This window comes from Zalophus californianus, chromosome 11 (assembly GCF_009762305.2).
Source record: "Zalophus californianus isolate mZalCal1 chromosome 11, mZalCal1.pri.v2, whole genome shotgun sequence".
Lineage (NCBI taxonomy): Eukaryota > Metazoa > Chordata > Mammalia > Carnivora > Otariidae > Zalophus > Zalophus californianus.
The window spans coordinates 58282471-58305708 of record NC_045605.1 but is presented as its reverse complement, the minus strand read 5'-3'; the positions used below and the strand labels follow the sequence as shown (position 1 = coordinate 58305708).

General features: G+C 40.8%; 1 protein-coding gene across 14 annotated transcripts in view; it reads right to left on the bottom strand.

Annotated features, from left to right (window-relative positions):
• Positions 1-23238, bottom strand: part of FAM168A (family with sequence similarity 168 member A) — a 187376-nt gene that overhangs the window by 30827 nt on the left and 133311 nt on the right. For 8 of the 14 annotated variants that reach the window (XR_003517355.2, XM_027578797.2, XM_027578798.2 and 5 more), the window contains one exon: positions 12359-12418. The exons of the other annotated variants lie outside the window; for them this stretch is intronic. Coding sequence is in view for 7 of the 8 variants with exons in the window: in XM_027578797.2 (XP_027434598.1) it covers positions 12359-12418 (60 nt within the window). In the remaining variant the exon portion in view is untranslated. The remainder of the gene's footprint in view (positions 1-12358; positions 12419-23238) is intronic. 14 annotated transcript variants of the gene reach the window in all.

Here is a 23238-nt window from a genome sequence, read left to right as displayed (position 1 = left end):
CCATTATGTAGATAGATCAAATCATTTAACCATTACTCTGCTTTAGGTTGTTTGAAATTTTTCACTATAATAAATACAACTATGAGAACAACCTAAATAAATCTTTGGCTACATCTCTATTTTAGGAACAAGTCTAGAAGTGAGATTTCTAGGTCAAAAGATACTGCTATTTTTAAAGCTCATCCATTCAACAAATATTTGAGTATCGACTCTGCCAGACACCGTGAAACCTGTACTTGTGGAGCTTATATTTTTAAAGGGTGGGAGAAGGCAATGGATAAATAGTAAATATGAACAAACAGTCTACAGTGCTATGGAAAAGAGAAAAAGGGCAGGGCAGAGGGTGTCAGAAGTGCCAGAGTGCTGAAGGGAGGGCACTGCAATACCGAATAGGGTAACCAATATAAGACACATTGAGAAGGTAAGATTTTCACAAAGACTTGAAGGAAACAGAGTTAACCAAGTAGATGGCTGAAGAATGAGCATTTCAGATGAAGGAAACTGTACAAAGCCCCTAAGTGGAAAGCCCATACTATGGGATGTATCTGAGGAAGAGCAAAGGGGCCAGTATGGCTAAGTGAACAAATGAGAGGGACAGTCGTAGTAGAGGAAGTGAGAGAGAGAAAGGGCCGGTCAGTTCACAGAGGGCCTTATAGTCCTACTGAAAGGACTTCACTTTCATTCTGAGTGAAATGAGAAGCAATCACAGGGGCTGAGCAGAAGAATAACATAATCGGACTTTCGTCTGAAAAGGGTCACTCTGATTACTGCATTGAAAAAAGACTACAGGGGCCCCTGGGTGGCTCAGTTGGTTAAGCGTCTGCCTTCGGCTTGGGTTGTGATCCTGGGGTCCTGGGATCGAGCCCCGCATCGGGCTCCCTGCTCAGCAGGGAGCCTGCTTCTCCCTCTGCCACTCCCCCTGCTCGTGCTCTCTCTCACTCTCTCTCAAATAAATACAATCTTAAAAAAAAAGAAAAGAAAACAGACTATAATGGGGACAGGGTAGAGAAACAGAGATCACTTAGGAGTCTATTGCAAACTCCTGGCAATAGATAATGGGCCTCAGAACAGGGTAAAATCAGCAGAAGTGAAGAGAAGTGGCATGCTAGAAGTTTTCACCTACTTTGCCAAACTGCTTCCTAGATAAGACTATCAATTTGTACTTGCACTAGCAGTAGCTAAGTGCCTGTCTCACTGCTGCCTGCAGCTTTTTAATGTTCATTGGTATTTTGACTGACAATGGAAAGCTGATTTTAAAAGTCAAAGATTAAATCTCTAAATCCCTAAAAGCTTCTTTGGGATTTGTAAATATTGCACTTTAATAATGTATCTTTGTTGGAGCGCCTGGGTGGCTCAGTCGTTGGGCGTCTGCCTTTGGCTTGGGTCATGGTCTCAGGGTCCTGGGATCGAGCCCTGCGTCGGGCTCCCTGCTCAGCGGGAAGCCTGCTTCTCCCTCTCCCATTCCCCCTGCTTGTGTTCCCTCTCTCACTGTGTCTCTCCGTCAAAATAATAAAATCTTTATAAAAAAATAATGTATCTTTGTTAATATGCCTTTCCCTAAATCCTTTCCAACTCCAAAGAAAATTCATCTCACTTTACCCCCCAATCATTTTCTGATTTCAGAACCAAGGTGGACAACTACTTTTTTTTTTAAGATTTTATTTATTTATTTGACAGAGAGAGACATAGCGAGAGAGGGAACACAAACGGGGAGTGGGAGAGGGAGAAGCAGGCTTCCCGCTGAGCCGGGAGCCTGATGCGGGGCTGGATCCCAGGACTCCAGGATCATGACCTGGACCAAAGGCAAACGTTTAACGACTGAGCCACCCAGGTGCCCCAACTTGTTGTCTTTTGATTAGTATTATGGAGGTTGGCCGCTTATCAAGAAGAAAAGTCAGGGGTTTAACCTGGAAAGCAAAACGATCCAGTCTCAAGGCTGAAATCTATATTCAGCCTCATGTGAAAGATTGTGTGGCCAAGGGTAATTATACCCCTGTTTTGTCATTTCAGATGCCTTTTACTTTGGGGTAAATTATAGGATCTTCTTTCAGTGTTCCAAGCAGGTTTATTTTTCATTCACTTGAATTTGGCAGACATAAGATGGCAGAATAGAAGGAGCTTTATTTGATCCTCCAACCCTCTCCATTTTATAAAGGACGTCCTCAGGCCAAGAGAAAGGAAAGGACTCAGGGTTACAGATTTCTGATGCTAGAATGTACCTTAAAGGCCACTTGGTCCACCCTCACATTTGGGGCTAGAGCCTCCTCTGTGACATGCTCACGGGATCCATTCAACCCAGCCCTTACATCTCTATAGACACTGAACTCCTTCCTTTCCTGAGACCCCTACTCCACTGTGAGACTACTCTGATTGTCTGAAAATGACTTTTCATACTTCACTAACTCTACCTGTAGCTTCTGCCCTTTAGAACAGAACAAATTTGAAGACACATTCATCCCTAATTACAGAATCTACCACACGGTACATTACTGGTATGTTTATATTTCCTGTCCTGCCCCCGTTCCCCAAGCTGTAAGCTCCCTGAAGACACAGCTATGTCTTATTTGCTTACGCACAATAGTTCTTGCTCAGTTCCTCCTTCCTACTCTCCGTAAACACACCATGACCTCCCTCCCCCCACCCCTCCCCCTCAGCCTGGACAGGAAGCATTTGAGCTTCTCAAACATAAGGTGGTGGTAAATAGTCTTTGTGGCCAGTAGAGAATCTCTTCCCCACCCTCTGTAAAAAGGGCATCAGAGGTAAGCTAGCTTCCTCCCTACAACTTTCCTGGTTTTGTTTTGTTTCCTTGTCCCCAAATGATATTATTCATCTTGCTGCTTCTGTTGCTGATGATGTTGGCATCTCTAAAGCCTAGCACACATATGGCAGAAAATAGGTACTCAATGCAGAGATTACCGGGGGGCGGTTTGTACTGGGGAGCTATGAGAGGTTTGTAAACAAGAGAAACAAATCCAACAGGGTCCCTGGCTTTGAGAGAGTCACCAACTAATGAAGGAGAAAGATGGGTAAGTGGACAGTTAGAATTCTGCCCGGAAAGTGCCATGATAACGGTAGAGAGTAGGCAGAGAAAGGGCCTTCATTAACCAACATTTTTTTAGTGCCTATTGTCTGTCAGGGATTATGCTGGGCACTAGGTATTCCTGGATGTGGATAAGAAGGGGGAAGAAAGACATTCCAGGCAAAAGCATGATAGGTAGCATTTTGGGGGCATCCATAAGTGGCCTGGTTTACACCCTCCTTGGCTCTAAGAAGCAGGACTGATGGGCTAACCTGAGGGGAAAGGTTGTCTTGCTGGCTTGATCTCATAATTTTGTCTTCTTATAACTGTGTCTCCCTTTATGGTGGATGGCCCTAACTTACCTTCCTAGTTCTGTCACTATGTCTGAGTTTCATACTGCTAGACGGGACTTCTCTCCTAAACTCCTGACTCATATAGTATCTAACTGCCTACTCAACATGTGCTTGGATGTTTGCTAGATTATCAAGGCTATATGGTGAGTGGTTAAGAGTGTGGTCTCTGGAGCTTGATCTAGGCTTAGGTTTGAATCCCAGCAACACCACTGATTATGTATGTGATCTTGGGCCACTTACTTAACCCTTTCTGTGCTTGAGCTTTCCCATCTGTAAAATGGGACTATTACTTACCTAATTAAGTTGTTGTAAGTATTAAATTAGTTAAGACGCCAAAGCACTAGGAGCCAAATAGTTAAGACTTCAAAAAGTCAGCTATTATTATTATTCAAACAAGATATTAAAAAATAAATTTTTACTTTCTATCCTCCTACTCCCTTCCAAACCTGTTCCTCTGCAGGTTTCTCTGCATCAGTAAATGACAATTCTTTCTTCCACTTCCTCAGGCCAAAAACCTTAGGGTCATCCTTGACACTATTCTTTCTCTCCTATCCACGTCAGCAAATCCTTTCAGTTTCACCTTCAGAATATACTCAGAATCTTACTATCTCTTGTTGCCTACACACTTTCTTTCCACATTATTGCACTAGCTTCATAATTGGTCTTTCTGCTTCCACCTTTGATTCTGTGCAGTCTATTTCCCACAGCAACTGGAGTGATCCTGTTAAAATATTCAATCAGATCATGACACTCCTCTCTTTGAGCCCCACAGTAGCTTCCCATGACAATCACAGGGAAATCCTTTTAACAACTCACCTGGGCCTCTGCCACCTCTTCTAACCAGACCCTCTCCTACTATCAGCCCCCATGCTCATCTACTCCAGTCACACTGGCCTCCTTGCTGTTCTTCACGTGTCCAGCACTTTCCCCTTTCAGCCTTTACCTTTTCTATTCCTTCTTCCTGGAACTCTGTCCAAAGATCACCTTACATTCTTTCTAAAAGAGTACTCTCAACTCCCATTAATCGCTATGCTTCTCATCCTGTTTTGTTTTTCCTCAGCACTTCACCTGACATACTATATATCTACTCGCTTAGGGGAGACAGTCTGCCTCCCACCACTAGAATGTAAGCTTAGGCCACAGGAGCACTTGCCAGTGTGGCTATTCCCTGCCGAAGTCTCCTCCTAACACACTCCAAAGACACTGTCTTTGACTCCCAAAGACCCAAAGGAGCAGAATGCATTCAAGGTCCTAGTCCTCCAAGGCTACCTGGATCTGTGGAAGCTCATTAGGGATAAAGATACTGAGTTCAAATAATACACCATATACATTTCTTCCACTGCTCATACAAAAGATATTTTTATACCTGTGATTTCATCTGAGCCTCAAAACAACACTAATGTTGGGACATCTGTCTGGCTCAGTCAGTGGAGCATGCAACTCTGGATCTTGGGGTTGTAGTTTGGATCCCATGATGGGTGTAAAGATTACTTAAAAATATCTTAAAAAAACAACAACCCACTAATGTTATTTCCCCCATTTTATAATAAGGAAACAGATTTGGAGAGGTAGAGTGTCTTTTTGACTAAGATTTTTCAGCAAGTCAGTGGTGGAACTGGGAAGGGAATCCTGAAAGCAATGCTTTTTCCACACCTGCCAAATAACTGTGAGTTGGTCCTTGGAAGGAAGTCTGCCCCTTCGGTACCTATATTCTTTGAAGGTCAAGAGTGAAGAAAATAAATGGACACAAATGAGCTTTTCTCCTTTGTATCACAAAAGCTATAGTAGTGATTAGGTTTCCTGGGATTCTGATGTATACATTTTAATTGCTTTATAGATGTCAATGCAATCTAATCCCTTCTTGTTATCACTAGGATTAGGACTGAAAAAATGTTAAGCTATTTTTTTATTAATATGGAAATTAGAATACTTTTTAAGAGAAATCAGAGGACTGTGTCTGAAATGACCTGATCCTTAGGAAGTAAAAAAGCCAGAGTATCAAAAGGCTAGTGGAAGACAAAAGAGGATTATTCCTTTGTGAGCAGGGAGACACTTATGCAAAGACGACATTTTAGGTCTGCAGCTCAAGATGAAAAAGAAAAAAACTGTTGATTCTTTGGTCCACCGAAGGCCAGGGTGCAGCTCAAGATGAAAAAGAAAAAAACTGTTGATTCTTTGGTCCACCCGAAGACCAGGGTGACCAAAACCCAAACAAGCAAAAAGTTTAATTCTCTCAAAATAAAAAAAGAAGAGGGCCAAAGGAAGAATATTTTTGAATCTGTAGTATGTTCTGAGCACTATGTCAGGCCTTCTTTATCTAATTTAATCTTCACACTAATTCCATGAAAAATCTTAGTCCTATTTTAGAGATAAGGATACTGAAACTTAGACTTATCTTAAACAGCTTGCAAATAAAGAGTGGAGATAACCCAGACCTGAGTGAGGCAAAGTCTATTCTTACCAACTTCCCTACCTCTCCTCAAAATATGATTCCACTCAACATAAACCTGTGGATTTGGCTGCTATCCCCCTAACACCCTCTCCCCATGTTTCAGCTCCATAATCTGTGAAAACAAAATTACTATGGAGAGTCAATTTGGTCAAAGATGGTTCAGTTACATAAACAAACAAACAAGCTATTATTCCTGCTCCGCATACTAATAGAGGTCATGCTCCTGTTATTGAAAAGCATCACACAGGCACCGAATTACAGAGTTAGAAGAGGTATTAGAAGTGATTAATCCCAATTTGCCAGCCAGTACAGGAATACCCTTTATAATGGCCCACACAGCTGGCCACCGGGCCTCTGCCAGCCCACCCTTCCAACGATGGTATGCACAGAACCTCTTGAGGCAGTCAAAGCTCCTGCTGGAGAGCTCTGGAAGTTAAGAAATTCTTCACTCTGGCTAAAAATCTGCTTCATAAGGTATCTAGCCCTAGAAAGTTTCCCAGCTACTGGTGCCAGTTCTACCCTCACAGACCATGTCTATTCCTTGTGCTCCTGGGCAATCCTCTAGATAGATGAAGATATGTTATTCTTCCTGCCTTTCTCTTGTCCAAATCCAAACAGACCTAATTCCTTCAACCCCTTCTTCATCCTGGTTGCCCACCTTTAAGCCAGACTTCAATTTATAAATCACCTTCCCTTAAAGCAATTCAATTTTCTTCTTGTCTTGTTCACTCTTCTGCTGACGGGTTATCCCCCTGACTTTAAAAAAAAAAAAAAATTAATTGACATAACAAGATTCTGGTGATGGGTGGTCAGTGAAGGCCAAAGTGAGTTAATCCAGATTTTTTCATCATTATGCATCAGCACAGTTAACATCTAGCAAACGCTTTTACTCTATGCTAACCAGAGATGTAAGGTTCTTTACATAGGAACTTTAAGTCTAATAGGGAAATAATACAGGTTACTTATATTAATCTATAGGTAATATGTATGACATATAATCAGAGAATGCTAGGGTGTTATCAGAATGTTGAACCACTAAGGAGGGAGGGAAGAACAGGTCTGGAAAAGCTGGGAATGGCTTCTCAAAAGAAGAAACATTTTAACTGGCCTTGAACAAAGGAGGGAGGGAAGAACAGGTCTGGGAAAGCTGGGAATGGCTTCTCAAAAGAAGAAACATCTTAACTGGCCTTGAACAATGAGTGGGAGGAGTTTGTCAGAGGTGTGGAAGAGTGGAGACAAAGAAATATATATTCCTTTCAGGCATAACAGCATGAAAGCATATGCCATACTAGGGAAATGGCAAGTAGTTCAGTATGGTAGGAATTTATAGTGTGTTGGGAAAAGCAACAAGAAATGAAGATAAAAAGGTAGACTGAGAACAGATTGTGAAGGGATTTGAATGCCAGGCTAAGGGATGGAATTTATCACTTGGTAATGGAGGATTTTAAGCTGGGAGTTTCAGATTTGTGTTTTACCTACTCCGGCAGGAGTTGTGCACAGGGGTTCAGAGTGGGTGAGATCAGAGGAGGAACCAGATAGGAAGTTACTGCAAGAGCCCAAAGGCAAAGCTAAAACAGTAACAATGGGATAAAGAGGAGGGGGAACGACAAAGTTGTTAAGGAGACAGAGCCTACAAAACACCATCCTGAGAGCAAAACCTCACTTTTACTGCTATGAGCTGAAAGGCTATGAAGCAAGATGGGAAACATTCTAACCACAGGTTTTGTAGGCTTTTTGTTGCTTCCTTTCTTTAATAGGCATAAGGAAAGAAAATAAATTAAATGGACTTTTGAATCTGTTTATTCCAGAAAACAGCCTGAATCTGAATTTCTTTCTAGCTGGGAGGCCTAGCTGCCTGAGAGTGCTCTCCTGGCGAAACTGCAGGTCAGTCCAGGCAGGGAGCCATTCTGCAGTGCTGGCTCTGGACCTGCCCACCAGACTTGAATCTGAGGTAGCCTAAACACTTGGATTTAAGGCCTCCCCACCCAGGCTCCCACTAGTGAGCCCCATGAAATTGTAAGGGTGTAAGTAAGGTACTGTTCTTCCCAGTTCGGGCAAGGCAAACCCTCTGAGGTAACAAAAAAAGGGGGAAATATCATGATTAATTTTGCTCTGACTTGTGTTGCATCTTCAGGGAGAACTTACCCTACAGTTAAAAAGCCAGCAACCTGTGTGGGTCATTCACTCTGGCTGAGTTCTAAAAGAGGAAGGCTGCTAAAGCCAGAGCAGGCTTAACTTGATATGTCTTTAGTGCAAAAAACCCACTATCATCACAAAAAAAGGAAAAAAAGAAAAATCAGTTATGTTAAAGCTAATAATAAAACTGCTCCTTAGGTAAGTACATAAAGCCAAGTGTGTGCTGTTCCTGAGGGGGGGAAATTCCTTTACAATCCTAACAGTTTGTAAAGCTCCCTATTCGCCAGTATGGGGTATGAGAGAAATTTTAATGGAAAGCAAATGGCCTATTCTGTCTTAATCTCCATTCCAGGAGTGGGCTTCTTCTTCTACTACTACTTACTTATTTATTTTATGTGAAGGCAGATGGCAGGTACTCAACATTTTACAAATTGTTTGGTGAATAATTCCCACCCTCCCTGTATTTATCTTCTAAAAAGCAAAGAGCAAGGTGAAATTTTTTTTTAAAGATTTTATTTATTTATTTATTTGAGAGAGAGAGAATGAGAGACAGAGAGCATGAGAGGGAAGAGGGTCAGAGGGAGGACCAGACTCCCTGCTGAGCAGGGAGCCCGATGTGGGACTCGATCCCGGGACTCCAGGATCATGACCTGAGCCGAAGGCAGTCGCTTAACCAACTGAGCCACTCAGGCGCCCCGCAAGGTGAAATTTTGTAAATTGATTCTTTGGTCCATAAATCCCTTTCCCTCCCAGGTCAACTCATTTTTTTATTCTATTATTCTGTTTTAAGACATCTGGGGAAGGGAAGAATCTTGCCCAAATTCAGTAAAATAGAGTGGAATGCTTGTTTTTTCCATCTGAAAAAAAAAAATTAGATCCCCACCTCATACTTCTGCAATTCCAGAAAGACCAAAGACCTAAATATTATAAAATGACCTTAAAACAATTATGAAAAAAAAAAAAAGAGAGAGAGAACATAGTTTGACCTTGGGATTAGAAAGTATTTCTTAGACGAAACCAAAAGGAAAAACCACAAAAGGCTGATAAATTTAACTCACTGAAATTTAGACAAAGTTAAAAAACAAGTACAGAGTGAGAAAAGATATTTATAACAAATGTATCCTGAATAAAGAACTCATACTAGGGGCGACTGGGTGGCTCAGTCAGTTAAACATCTGCCTTCGGCTCAGGTCATGATCCCAGGGTCCTGGGATTGAGCGCTGTGTCCGTCTCCCTGCTCAGTGCCTCTCCTCCCTGCTTCTCCCTTTCTTCCCAGCTCGTGCTCGCTATCTCTCTCACTATCTCTGTCTCCCTCTCTCAAATAAATAAAATCTTAAAAAGGAACTCATACTAATAAGAAAATAAAAATAAGCTAATAGATTCTAACCATGGAATTCAGAGAAGAAATCAAATGACTAGGGAAAAGGAGAAAAGGAAAAGATTTTCCATCATATTAGTTATCAACAAAATGCAAATAAATGGAATATCATTTCAAACCTATCAGACTGACAGAAATTTTATTTTTATTTTTTTAAAAGATTTATTTATTTATTTGTCAGAGAGAGAGCAAGAGAGCACAAAGAGGGGAGCAGCAGAGGGAGAAGCAGGCTCCCAGCTGAGCAGGGAGCCTGACGCAGGACTCGATCCCAGGACCCTGGGATCATGACCCAAGTCGAAGGCAGACACTCAACCGACTAAGCCACTCAGGCGTCCCCAGACTGACAGAAATTTTAAAGTGTGACAATATCAAGTGTTGGGAAGGATCTAAACCATGGGAATCAGTAAAAGCATTCTGAAGGGCAATTTTGTAATACCTAAAGATACACAGCCTAGCATTTGGGAAATTGGATTTTGAGTTGGGCCTTGTGAGATGGCAGGATTCTGACAGGCAAAGATAAGGACTGACATCCAAACAAAACCAAAACCAAAACCAAAACCAAAACCAAAAAAAAAAAAAAAAAAAAACACCCAAACAAACACAATATAAGCCAAATCGAGACAGGAACCCGTTTGACGAATGACCAGACTGTTTTCCAAAGTGGCCACACCATTTTTTACATTCCCAGCAGCAGTATGAGTGTCTTGAATTTCTTCACGTCCTTGTCAACACTTGTTATTACCGGACTTTTTGATTACAGCCATCCTAGGGGTATAAAGTGGTATCTGATTGTGGTTTTTCATTTGCATTTCTCTGATAATTATGTTGAAAATTTTTTCATGTGCTTATTAGCCATTTGTATATCTTCTTTGGACAACTGTTTATTCAGGTTCCTTGCATATTTCTTAACTGGATTTGTCTTTTTGTTACTGAGTCGTAAGAGTTCTTGATATATTCTAGATCCAAGTCCCTTATCAGACAAGATGATATGCAAATATTTTACCCCATTCTGTGGGTTGTCTTTTTGCTTTTTCGATGGTGTCCTTTGAAACATGAAAGTTTTTACTTTTGATAAAGTCCAATTTATCTATTTTTTCCTTTGGCTGTTTGTACTATTGATGTTATATCTAAGAAACTATTGCCAAATCTAAGCTCACAAAGATTTATCTCCAAGTTTTTCTGTACAAGTTTTATAGTTTTAGCTCTTATATTTAGGTCTTTGATCCATTTTGAGTTATTTGCATGTCGTGTGAGGTATTTCATTCTTACATACATGGATATACAGTGTCCCAGCACCATTTGTTGAAAAGATTATTCTTTCCCTATTTAACTGTTTTTGGTACACTTGTTGAAAAGTGACCATAAATGTGAGAGCTGGCTCCTAGATACTCAATTCTATTCCACTGATCCATGTCTATCCTATGCCAAAACCACATTGTCTTTATGATCATACTTTTCTAATAAGCTTTGAAACTGGGAAGTGTGGGTCCTCAATTCTGTTCTTTTTTAAGATGGTTTTGGCTAATATGGGTCCTTTGAATTTCCATGTGAATTTTAGTAACAGCTTGTCAAAATCTGCAAACAAACCAGCCAGGATTTTGACAGGGATTAACTATACTGAATCTGTAGATCAATTTGGGAACTATTAACGTCTTAAGTCCTTCAATCCATGAACATGGGATGTTTTTCCAGTTATTTGGATCCTTAATTTTTTTTTTTAAGATTTTATTTATTTATTTGACAGAGAGAGACACAGCGAGAGAGGGAACACAAGCAGGGGGAGTGGGAGAGGGAGAAGCAGGCTTCCCAATGTGCAGGGAGCCCGACGCAGGGCTCAATCCCAGAAACCTGGGATCATGACGCAAGCAGAAGGCAGATGCTTAACGACTGAGCCACCCAGGCACCCCAATGGATCCTTAATTTCTTTCAACAATATTTTTTGTAGTTTTCAAAATTTTGCACTTCTTCTGTTAAATTTATCCCTAAGTATTTTGTTCATTTTGATGTTACTGTAAATGGAATTATTTTAATTTCATTTCTGTATTGTTTACTATAACTGTATAGAAATACAATTGATTTTGTTGTTGTTAAAGAGCATGGGAGCACAAGTGGGGGGAGAGGGGCTGTTAGAGGAGGAGAGAGAATCTTCTTTTTTTTAAGATTTTATTTATTTGAGAGAGAGAGAGAGAGCACGAGGGGCAGAGGGAGAGGGAGAAGCAGACTCCCCACTGAGCAGGGAGCTGGATGTGGGGCTTGATCCCAGGACCCTGAGATCATGACCTGAGCCACAGGCAGACGTTTAACAGACTGAACCACCCAGGCGCCCCCAGACTTTTTTTTTTAATGTAAGAAAAATATACTTTCTTTGTTTAAGCTACCATTAGTAAGTCTTCCAGTAGCATCTTCAGGCATTTAAAAATGATACACAGTAATCAAATGATGGAGCTAAGATTCAAAACTAGGTAGTCTTAACCATTAAGCTATATAAGAAACACTTAGCATTGGACTTGGTAGAGAACGGGTACACAAATGATGAAATGATTATAATAATATCAGTCACTCAGCCTTCTTCCTCAAGGTTCCAAGCTCCTCCGGAAACTCCAGGATTGCCAGTAACCTAAATCACAATGCAGCTACTCAGGAATAGGCCAACCCTTTTAGACACTGTGTCCAGCCCTTTTGTCTGCACTTTTTTTTTTTAATTTTTTTTTGGGGGGGGATGGGCGAGGTAGAAGGAGAGAGAGTCTTGAGCAGAGTCTGCACGACCCTGAGATCACGACCTGAAATGAAACCAAGAGTTGGACATTTAACTGACTGTGCCACCCAGGCGCCCCTTGTCTGCATTTCTGAATTCAATTCTCCCAGCTCAGGGTTTACCCTAAGGAGGGAAGAGGAAAGGAAGGTCTGGAGCCAGGTCTTGGATGTTCATACCTACCTATCTCATGGCACCACAAAGATTCCAGGCCTCCTACCATGCACATATAAGAGAACAGAGTTCAAGGAACTCAGCATAAACTTACAATCGTGACAGCACCTGTGGTGACAGTGAAAGCCGAAGTCTCTCCCTGGCAGCCAGAGACCTTTGGGGGTAACAAGAAGTGTGGTTTTGTAGTTTAAACAAGACCCAGGACTATTGATTTTTCTGCCTCTTTTCCTGCTGAGAGCAGTAATAGCAAAAATCTGATTTAGACACTTAAATTCAAGTACCTTCCCCACCAGCAGAGCAATTTTCAAGTAATCACACTTTTGACCTCACCCAACATGAGTCCTTTTAAAGTCAATTTTGGGGGTCAATTATTCAGTTTTCCTAACACGTGCAGGGAAAAAGATAGTATTGCTGGCTATCTTGCTGGAAGATGCAGCTTCTATTCCCATGTCCAAGGTTTAGGCTGTCTGCTCACAGACCTCCCAATCTGTCTGAGAAGGGGCCAGCCACCCCTCTGTCACAGCTAACACATACATCATAGCTGACACATGATCTCTGTTTTTAAAGCTGTTTGGAACTCAAAGGGCATTTCCCAGAGAAATTACGGCATTAATGATAGCAAGATTCCTAGACAAGCTCACAGAACTGGGAGAGAAGAGAATGCCTATTTATTGAACACTTACACTAGATGGTGGATATGAGCATCAGAATCATTTAGGGAGCTTGTGAAAATAGATTGTTGGGAACCACCTCCTGAGTTTCTGATTCCATAGGTCTGGGGTAGGGCCTAATAATTCTCATCTTTAACAAATTCCTATACCTGGGAACTACACTCAGAAGCCACTGATAGGGGCACCTGGGTGGCTCAGTCGTTGAGCGTCTGCCTTCGGCTCAGGTCATGATCCCAGGGTCCTGGGATCAAGCCCCGCATTGAGCTCCCTGCTCTGCGGGAAGCCTGCTTCTCCCTCTCCCACTCCCCCTGCTTGTTTTCCCTCTCTCGCTGTGTCTCTCTCTGTCAAATAAATAAATAAAAAATCTTAAAAAAAAAAAAAAGAAGCCACTGACACAAGATATAAATCAATAAGTGACAGAGACTTTGGAAACCCACCATTGGGTCCAAACTCTCAAGCTTTTTCCGCAACACACCTGTACTCATGATAGCAATGATGAGGGGTGGATAAGTACAAGGATGGAACAGACAGAGTGTGTGTGAGTGCATACTGTGGAAATGGAAACACAACTAAAAACCAGATAATTCCTAGATACCATTCATGGTAGTTTAGGAGCTATCAACGGGTTACAGGTGAATTGAGATACTAATTCCTTAAGCATATAGGGTGTCTGGGAGGGAGTGGGGCACAGGAGCTCCTGAGAGCCTTGTCTGTTTATCCAGAGTTCTCTATAAATATCATCATTTTCTGTGTGGAGGTACTGGCTTAGAGCTAACTGTGCATCACTGCTTCAGAGAAGAGTCTTAGGACAAAAACGTTTATTCCAAACTGAAGTCAATTTGCTAGACACTTATGGACCTCTGAAAAGGCTTATTAGGGGCCTGATAATTTAGTCATTTATTCTTTCAACCAATCAACAGTCACTGAGAGTTTACTTTGTATCAGGCACTGTGTTAGGCCCTGAAGACATAGTGATTGCCTGTAAGAGGAACGAGTGTTACAGACATGTAAACAATTATAAGGCAGTAAATAATAGAGACTACATGTAACTCAGTGATTAAGAGTATGGAATATCCAAACTTAGACTTGATTCCGGCTCCACTACTTTCTGGTTCTGTGACAGGGACAAGTCTTTCCATCTTTCTTGACTTATGTCTCCATCTATTAAAACTTTGGAAAATCATCATTTGAGAATGATGATATCATTCTCAAACTGAGCGTAGGAACCTCTGTGGTACTCAACAATATACTACAGCGTAAATGAACAAATATGATGCATTTTCTTGGTAGGGTAATTATACCAGAGAGTAAATAAATTATTTGTTGTACAGAAAACAATTATGACTATATAATGGTGACTTAAGAGGAAATCCATATGCATTTTGAAGATAAGGCACAGGCTTCAAATAAATTTTAACCTTGGAGTTCCTGCTCTGTGCTATCTGCCCCCCCCACCCCCCCCAGCTGATCCAGGGATGAGTTTGTTCTCCCCTGATGTCAAGTACACTTGGGTAGGAAAGTTTCCACAACACTCTGCATTGCCATTAATGGATGCCCAACAAATAGCAACCATTATTGTTAATAATAGATAGCTGTTATCATTAACCCATCCACAGGGAGAAACAAACCTACTCTCTAGTGTTTGGGGCATAAGAAGGTGTCCTCTCTACCCAGGCATCCCTTTTTTTCCAAGCTCTAGACTTCTTCAGTTGCTCCCCAGAAATCCTGTGATTCCTTGGGAAGTGGAATTCCAGGAAGCTGGCCAATCCTGCCCCCAAATGCCAGGGAGTTCTCTTCGAAACATGCAAAAAAGAATGTTTCAGCACCAGCAAAGTTGCTAATCTCATCAACCTCCAGGCCTTCCAGGCCTCAGTCTGCCCAAGCAGTTAACCCCCAGGATAAGAACAGTAAGTGCAATTGTGGACACAGCTCCACTCCTGACTTTATCTCATTTAAAAAACTCTTACAGATCAATTATCTCCTTAAAGTCTCACAAACAAGTGATAGATAAGGTAGGTGCTATTATTCCTTTTATAAAGGAGGAAACTGAGGTCCTCCAAAGCAAAGTGACTTGTTCAAGTTTTCAGTTCGCGGCAGAGCCAGGAGTCTAACTCAGGCCTTCTGACTTCTAGCAGTGACTCTCCCCACTACATTAAGCAACAGAAGTCATTCTAATGAGAATCTATGTAGCATGGCCAAAAGCTCTTCACGTCCTTTATCAATATCCCCCAATTTTCAGCTGTATTCACAGCCACAAAGTTATTTTTCCGTTGACTAAGAACCATAAGTAACTTAATAGAAAATTAAATTAAATTACAGGAGCTTAATTAGCAGGACAAGGGCACTGGTGGTGGCTATGGCAATACCTGACCTTTCACAGAAGGATACTTGTGAAAAAGCTTTCATGGTTTCGTATTGATCTTGCCCAGGAATGTCAAGAGCTCTGGGGTAAGAAGCCCTGGGCTAACAAAGGTACAGCCACCACAGGAGAGGGTTCTCAGCTCACCTCATTTTCCCTGTTTCTGAACTCTTCATTAATACCAGGGACTCCAAGAAGGGGCACAGAAAATTTTGTTCAAGAGGAGGCAAAAGAAATAGATTAAGGGAATGAGTTAGCCAGTTGTTTTATAATGAAAGAGAGCTAACAAAAATTTATACAACAATGCCCAGATGTTAGAGCTGGAAGGGGAACTGCTAAACCACAATCTTGTTGAAGCCCCTCAGCCTGTATGGGTAGGGAAGATAAGAGAGATGGGCAGGTCTTGTCCAGTGTCTCGACTCATTAGCAGCACACCTGGAACTCATTTCCTCCTCGTGCTTCAAGACCTAGTTCCATGCTTGACTTCTGAAAAGGCTCTCCTGACACCAACCTCTGCCAGAGTTGTGGCCTCTCCCACTTACCCACCAAGTTTTCATAGCAATCTGCACATCTATTTATTATGTGAGACTCTTGGAACGCTGTGGCACATCCCTTTGCCATAGCATTTGTCTCAGTATACTATAACTGTCTCCTTAACATCTGTGTCCTTCCCCTTCTTAATCTGTGCTGGTTAAGGTGGGGAGTCCATCGAGGGGCAATACACACAAAGGACATACAGTCACTGTATATGTGTGTCTTCACAAAACTGATCATCTTACAATTTGAAGAACAGAGTGTATAAGAAAATTGGAAGGTCAGAGTTCATCTTGAGCAGTTCATTTAGCTCCCTGCTCTGGCGGCAGAACCCTTTTTGTCAAATAAAATCTCATCTGGAAGTCTAATATATAAAATAGGCATGAACAGATCTCTACTGGAGGGGGAAGGGGGCACCCACTTGGCTTACCTTTCCCTTTAACAGCTCCTAAGGCAACCTGCAGAACAACCTCATTTTTTGAATGACAAAATTGAGCCAAAATAAAGAAACTATTTTATTCTAGGTCTTCCCCTCATTCAGCATGGCACAGAGGTCAGAGTAGGGTCTTTAAAGCCTGGCAAAACTAATGAAATCCTCTATGACCTTGGAAAAGCAATTTAACCTCCCTTGTGTCAGTTTTTTCATCTAGGGTGGGCAACAAGGACCCTGTCCTCCAAATACAGGGTTTATGTATGTGTTTGCTGATGACTGCTTTTGATGGCTGAGAGGCCAGCACGGAGGCTGGCAGCCATGGTCCAACCTCCACGAGCTGAAGTTTATTCCAGAAGATTTAAAGAAACAGATGAATGGATAAACAAAACATGGCAGATACACGGTATGGACTATTATTCAGCCATAAAAAGGAATGAAGTTTTGATACATGCTACAACATGGATGAGCCTTGAAAACATTATGCTAAGTGAAATAAGCTGAATAAAAGGACAAATATTATATGATTCCACTTATGTGAAATATTTCAAATAGGCAAATTCATAGAGACTGAGATTAGAGGTTCTCAAGGCTGGTGGGGGGATGAGGAATTACTATTTCATGGACACAAAATTTCTGTTTGGGATGATGAAAAAGTTCTGGAAATACTGGGGATGGTTACACAACACTGTAAAGGTACTTGATGTCAATAAATTACACACTTAAAAATGGTTAAAATGGTAAATTTTATGTATATTTTGCTGCAATAAAGTAAAAAAAATTACTTATATTTCACTTAAGGTGACACTTACAAGCTATATGACCTTGGGCAAGTTACTTAATATAGTTGAACCTGGGGCGCCTGGGTGGCTCAGTCGGTTGAGTATCTCCCTTCGGCTTGGGTCATGATCCTGGGACTGAGCCCCAGGTCGTGCTCCCTGCTCAGTGGGGAGTCTGCTTCTCCCTCTCCCTCTGCCTCTCCCCCTGTTTGTGCTCTCTCTCAAATAAATAAATAAAATCTTTAAAAAATATATATATAGTTGAACCATATTCCCTCATATGCATAATGGTAATAGCTCTCCCTTGTATGGTTACTAAGAGAACTGGAGACAAAGTCTGTAAAGTGTCTGGCACTCCAGACTGATAGTCATTACTGGTGGCTATTACTATAATAGGTATCAACAGCAACAGTAACATTATAATTAATATAAACATAATGAAAACAATAAATAACTTAATCCAATGAATATTTAATAAGTAACTGCCTGCTCTGTTCTAAACACAGGAGGTACATGACTGCTGCCCTCAGGGAGCTCAAAGTCTAGAAAGACATGAAATAAATGAACAACTCCTACAGAGAACAGGAAGCCAAGGAGCAGGGGAATAATAATGCAATATCACCAACAATACTTCTTTTTTGGGAGAAAAGGTTGATCTTTTCTACAGAAGTGGGAAATCATTTTGTGATCCAGGAAAGTAAATCAGTCATAAACAAACAGCAAATTAGTTTAAGGTGCATGATTTCTGCCCAGATAAGATTTAATCCATCCGCTTTTTCTGTTGACATCACACATAATACATCAGAGGCAGACACACTCACTGCTTTTGAGTTCTCTCCAAAACCCAAAGAGGCCTTGCTTGACAGTTTGGTGGAGTAAGAAGAGCATTGGATTTGGATTTGGAGTCTAGTAAACCTAAGCTCTAGTCGTGGCCTTGCAATTTACTAACAGTATGAACTTGTACATATGTATTAACCCTTCTCTTTGTAAAATGGATGTTTTAATAAAAATTTCTAGAGCACAGTATTGTTGTAAGGACTCAATGAAATTACAAATGGTGAAGAATTTTCTAAGTTGTATTGTACCTCTTATTCATTATTATCAGGGGTTTTGTGGGCCCCCTTTTCTCAAGCTTCAGAGAAAATCTGTCATTGGAGAGTCAATTTTTGTTTGTTTTAAAGATTTATTTATTTGAGAGAGAGAGAGATCGAGCATGTGTGAGCAAGGGGAGGGACAGATGGAGAGGGAGGGAGAGAACCTTCAAGCAAACACCCCTGCTGAGCATGGGGGCCAATGCGGGACTTGATCCCAGGACCCTGAGATCATGACCTGAGCCGAAACCAAAAGTCGGTCACTTAACCGACTGAGCCACCCAGGCACCCCACTTGTTTTTTATTTTTATTTTTTATAAACCCTTTACATTTCTCAGATTTGACCTCTCTTTTCCATCCTTCCTACCCTTATCAGGCCATTATTACTCTTTGTTGGATTTTTTTAAAAAAGATTTTATTTATTTGAGAGAGAAAGAGCACAAGCAGGGTAAGCAGCTCAGGAAGAGGGAGAGGGAGAAGCAGGCTCCCCACTGAGCAGGGAACCAGACATGGGACTCAATCCCAGGACCCTGGAATCATGACCTGAGCCGAAGGCAGACGCTTAACCAACTGAGCCACCCAGGCGCCCCTACTCTTTCTTGGATTATTTACATTTTCCCCTAACTGGTCTTCCTGACTTGTCACATACCTTCTCCCCAATGCATTCTTTACATAGCAGCCAAAATCATTTTTCTAACTTGAAAATTAGACACCTCATTCCAGTACTTAAAACCCCTTAATGATACTTCATTGCCCTTTGGTTGAAGTCCAAACTCCTTAGCTTGCAAGAGAAGGTTTTTCTGACTTGACCATTCAGATCCCTCCAGACCATTTCCTACTCATCTTATGTATCTATATTTTTACTCCAGATGGTGGCTGGCATTATGTTTTTATTTAGAGCTATAGTTTCACTAGAGATCATCAGGTCCAATCCTCTTCTCAGGTGAGGAACCTGAGGCCTCGTAACTACCTAAGGAAAACGCTACAGTTCACCATGAATTCAATATCTGATTTACTTCTGTGTCTCTAGTACTCAGCCCCTGATGTGCCATGAATACTAAGTATTTTTTAGAGAGATAGATGGACTGGCAGATACCAAAGTTGGAATAGAACCCGAAACTTTGGCAGCTAAACTAGTTCTCTTTCTCTTCACCTTATGCTGCTGTTTTATTTTCCAAGACACTCACGTGTAAGACATCTGGTATATGGTTATGCTCTTATTAGGTACTAAACCATCAGTAGCCATTGTTTTGTTGTTAGTCATCACTATGAGCATACCTCATTTTATTGCACTTTACAAATAGTGCATTTTTTATAAATTGAAGGCCTGTGGCAACACTGAGACGAGCAAGTCTCAGTGTGATTTTGCCAACAGCATTTGCTTGTTTCATGTTTCTGTGTCACATTTTGGTAATTCTCACAATATTTCAAACTTCTTCATTATTATATTTGTTATGGTGATCTGTGATTGGTGATTACTACTTGCTGAAAGCTCAGATGATGGTTTATATTTTTTAGCAATAAAATATTTTTAATTAAGGTATATACATTGGTTTTTTTTAGACATAATGCTACTGCACACTTAATAGACTACAGTATAGTGTAAACATAACTTTTTAAAAAAGATTTATAAATTTATGACAGAGAGAAAGAGAGAGAGAACGGGAGCAAGCAGGGGGAGGGGCAGACAGAATCTTTAGCAGACTCCCCATTGAGTGGGCTCCATCTCACACATTGAGGTCATGGCCTGAGCTGAAATCAAGAGTTGGATGCTTAACCTACTGAGCCCGCCAGGTGCCCCTAAACATAACTTTTCCATGCACTGGAAAGAGAAAAATTCATTTGACTCACTTCACTGCAATGTTCACTTTATTACGGTGGTCTGGAATGGAACCTACGATATCTCTGAGGTGTGCATGTACTTCACCAGTACCTGGCACAGGGATTGGTACAGAATAGACTCTCAGCAAATTTTGAAAGAAGGAAGGAAGGAAGGGGGGGAAGGAAGAAAGAAAGAAAGAGAAGTGAGTAGCCTTCTGCCATGGCAAGGAGAGTCTGGGACAGGTAGCCAGTGTGGAAGAAACTGTTCTTGCTTTGTAGGTGAATGACCTGAGACTCAGGACATTTACTCTGGATAATCTGTTGTGACTGGTCAACCCCTCTGGATGGATCAGATGAAACAAGGAGATTTTTCTACTTATGAATTATGTAGAGAGAGCACAGATCCTCAGAGAAACTTGGTTTATAGCAAATTTTCTTCTTTTAGAACAATGATAGCTGAAGTCTGGCAATTCCTTTGAGCTTCTTAGTAAGGAAAAGCTGTCCTCCAACCTCCTATATTATCTATGTAGTCAGCCTTGGATTCTCGCTCTCCCTCTTTCTCTCAAATAAATAAATCTTTAACAAAATAAATTTTAAAAAATAAAAAGAGTGTTGGCAAGGATGTAGAACCCTTGTGCACTGCTGGTAGGAGTATAAAATGGTGCAGTCACTGTGGAAAACAGTATTGAGGTGCCTCAAAAAATTAAAAACAGATTGCCATATGACCTAGCAATTCTACCTCTAAATATATACTCAAAAGAACTGAAAGCAAGGTCTCACAGAGATATTTGTACACACATGTTCACAGCCAGTATATTCACAATAGCCGAAAAGTGAAAGTGACCCAGTGTTCATCGGGAGATTAATGGATCAAGAAAAGTGGCCTATCTCATTGAAAATTGAAGAAGAGAGAAAAAGCTTCCAGGACAAACAAAAACTAAAGGAATTTGCAAACACGAAACCAGCCCTCCAAGAAATACTGAAAGGGGTCCTCTAAGCAAAGAGAGAGACAAAAAGCAGCATAGATCAAAAAGGAACAGAGACAATATACAGTCACAGTCACTTTACAGGCAATACAATGGCACTAAATTCATACCTTTCAATAGTTACCCTGAAAGTAAATGGGCTAAATGCCCCAATCAAAAGACACAGGCTATCAGATTGGATTAAAAAACAAGACCCATCGATATGCTGTCTGCAAGAGACTCATTTTAGACCCAAAGACACCCCCACATTGAAAGTGAGGGGGTGGAAAACCATTTACCATGCTAATGGACACCAAAAGAAAGCTGGGGTGGCAATCCTTCTATCAGACAAATTAGATTTTAAACCAAAGACTGTAATAAGAGATGAGGAAGGACACTATATCCTACTTAAAGGGTCTATCCAACAAGAAGATCTAACAATTGTAAATATCTATGCCCCTAACATGGGAGCAGCCAATTATATAAGGCAATTAATAACAAAAGCAAAGAAACACATCGACAACCATACAATAATAGTAGGGGACTTTAACACCCCCCTCACTGAAATGGACAGATCATCTAAGCAAAAGATCAACAAGGAAATAAAGACTTTAAATGACACACCGGACCAAATGGACTTCACAGACATATTCAGAACATTCTATCCCAAAGCAACGGAATACACATTCTTCTCTAGTGCCCATGGAACATTCTCCAGAATTGATCACATCCTAGGTCACAAATCAGGTCTCAACCAGTACCAAAAGATTGGGACTATTCCCTGCATATTTTCAGACCACAATGCTTTGAAACTGGAACTCAATCACAAGAGGAAAGTCGGAAAGAACTCAAATACATGGAGGCTAAAGAGCATTCTACTAAAAAATGAATGGGTCAACCAGGAAATTAAAGAAGAATTAAAAAAATTCATGGAAACCAATGAAAATGAAAACATAACTGTTCAAAATCTTTGGGATACAGCAAAGGCAGTCCTGAGAGGAAAGTATATAGCAATACAAGCCTTTCTCAAGAAACGAGAAAGGTCTCAAATACACAACCTAACCCTACACCTAAAGGAGCTGGAGAAAGAACAGCAAATAAAGCCTAAACCCAGCAGGAGAAGAGAAATAATAAAGATCAGAGCAGAAATCAATGAAATAGAAACCAAAAGAACAGTAGAACAGATCAACGAAACTAGGAGCTGGTTCTTTGAAAGAATTAACAAGATTGATAAACCCCTGGCCAGACTGATCAAAAAGAAAAGAGAAATGACCCAAATCAACAAAATCATGAATGAAAGAGGAGAGATCACAACCAACACCAAAGAAATACAAACAATTATAACAACATATTATGAGCAACTCTATGCCAGCAAATTAGATAACCTGGAAGAAATGGGTGCATTCCTAGAGATGTATCAACTACCAAAATTGAACCAGGAAGAAATAGAAAACCTGAACAGACCTATAACCACTAAGGAAATTGAAGCAGTCATCAAAAATCTCCCAACAAACAAAAGCCCAGGGCCAGATGGCTTCCCAGGGGAATTCTATCAGACATTTAAAGAAGAATTAATACCTATTCTCCTGAGACTGTTCCAAAAAATAGAAATGGAAGGAAAACTTCCAAACTCATTTTATGAGGCCACCATTACCTTGATCCCAAAACCAGACAAAAACCCCATCAAAAAGGAGAATTACAGACCAATATCCTTGATGAACATGGATGCAAAAATTCTCACCAAAATACTAGCCAATAGGATCCAACAGTACAATAAAAGGATTATTCACCATGACCAAGTGGGATTTATCCCTGGGCTGCAAGGCTGGTTCAACATCCGCAAATGAATCAACGTGATACAATACATTAACAAAAGAAAGAACAAGAATCATATGATCCTCTCAATAGATGCAGAAAAAGCATTTGACAAAGTACAGCATCCTTTCTTGATCAAAACTCTTCAGAGTATAGGGATAGAGGGTACATACCTCAACATCATAAAAGCCATCTATGAAAAACCTACAGCAAATATCATTCTCAATGGGGAAAAGCTGAGAGCTTTTCCCCTAAGGTCAGGAACGCAGCAGGGATGTCCACTCTCACCACTGCTATTCAACATAGTATTAGAAGTCCTAGCCACAGCAATCAGACAACAAAAAGAAATCAAAGGCATCCAAATTGGCAAAGAGGAAGTCAAACTCTCCCTCTTTGCAGATGATATGATACTTTATGTGGAAAACCCAAAAGACTCCACCCCAAAACTGCTAGAACTCATACAGGAATTCAGTAAAGTAGCAGGATATAAAATCAATGTACAGAAATCA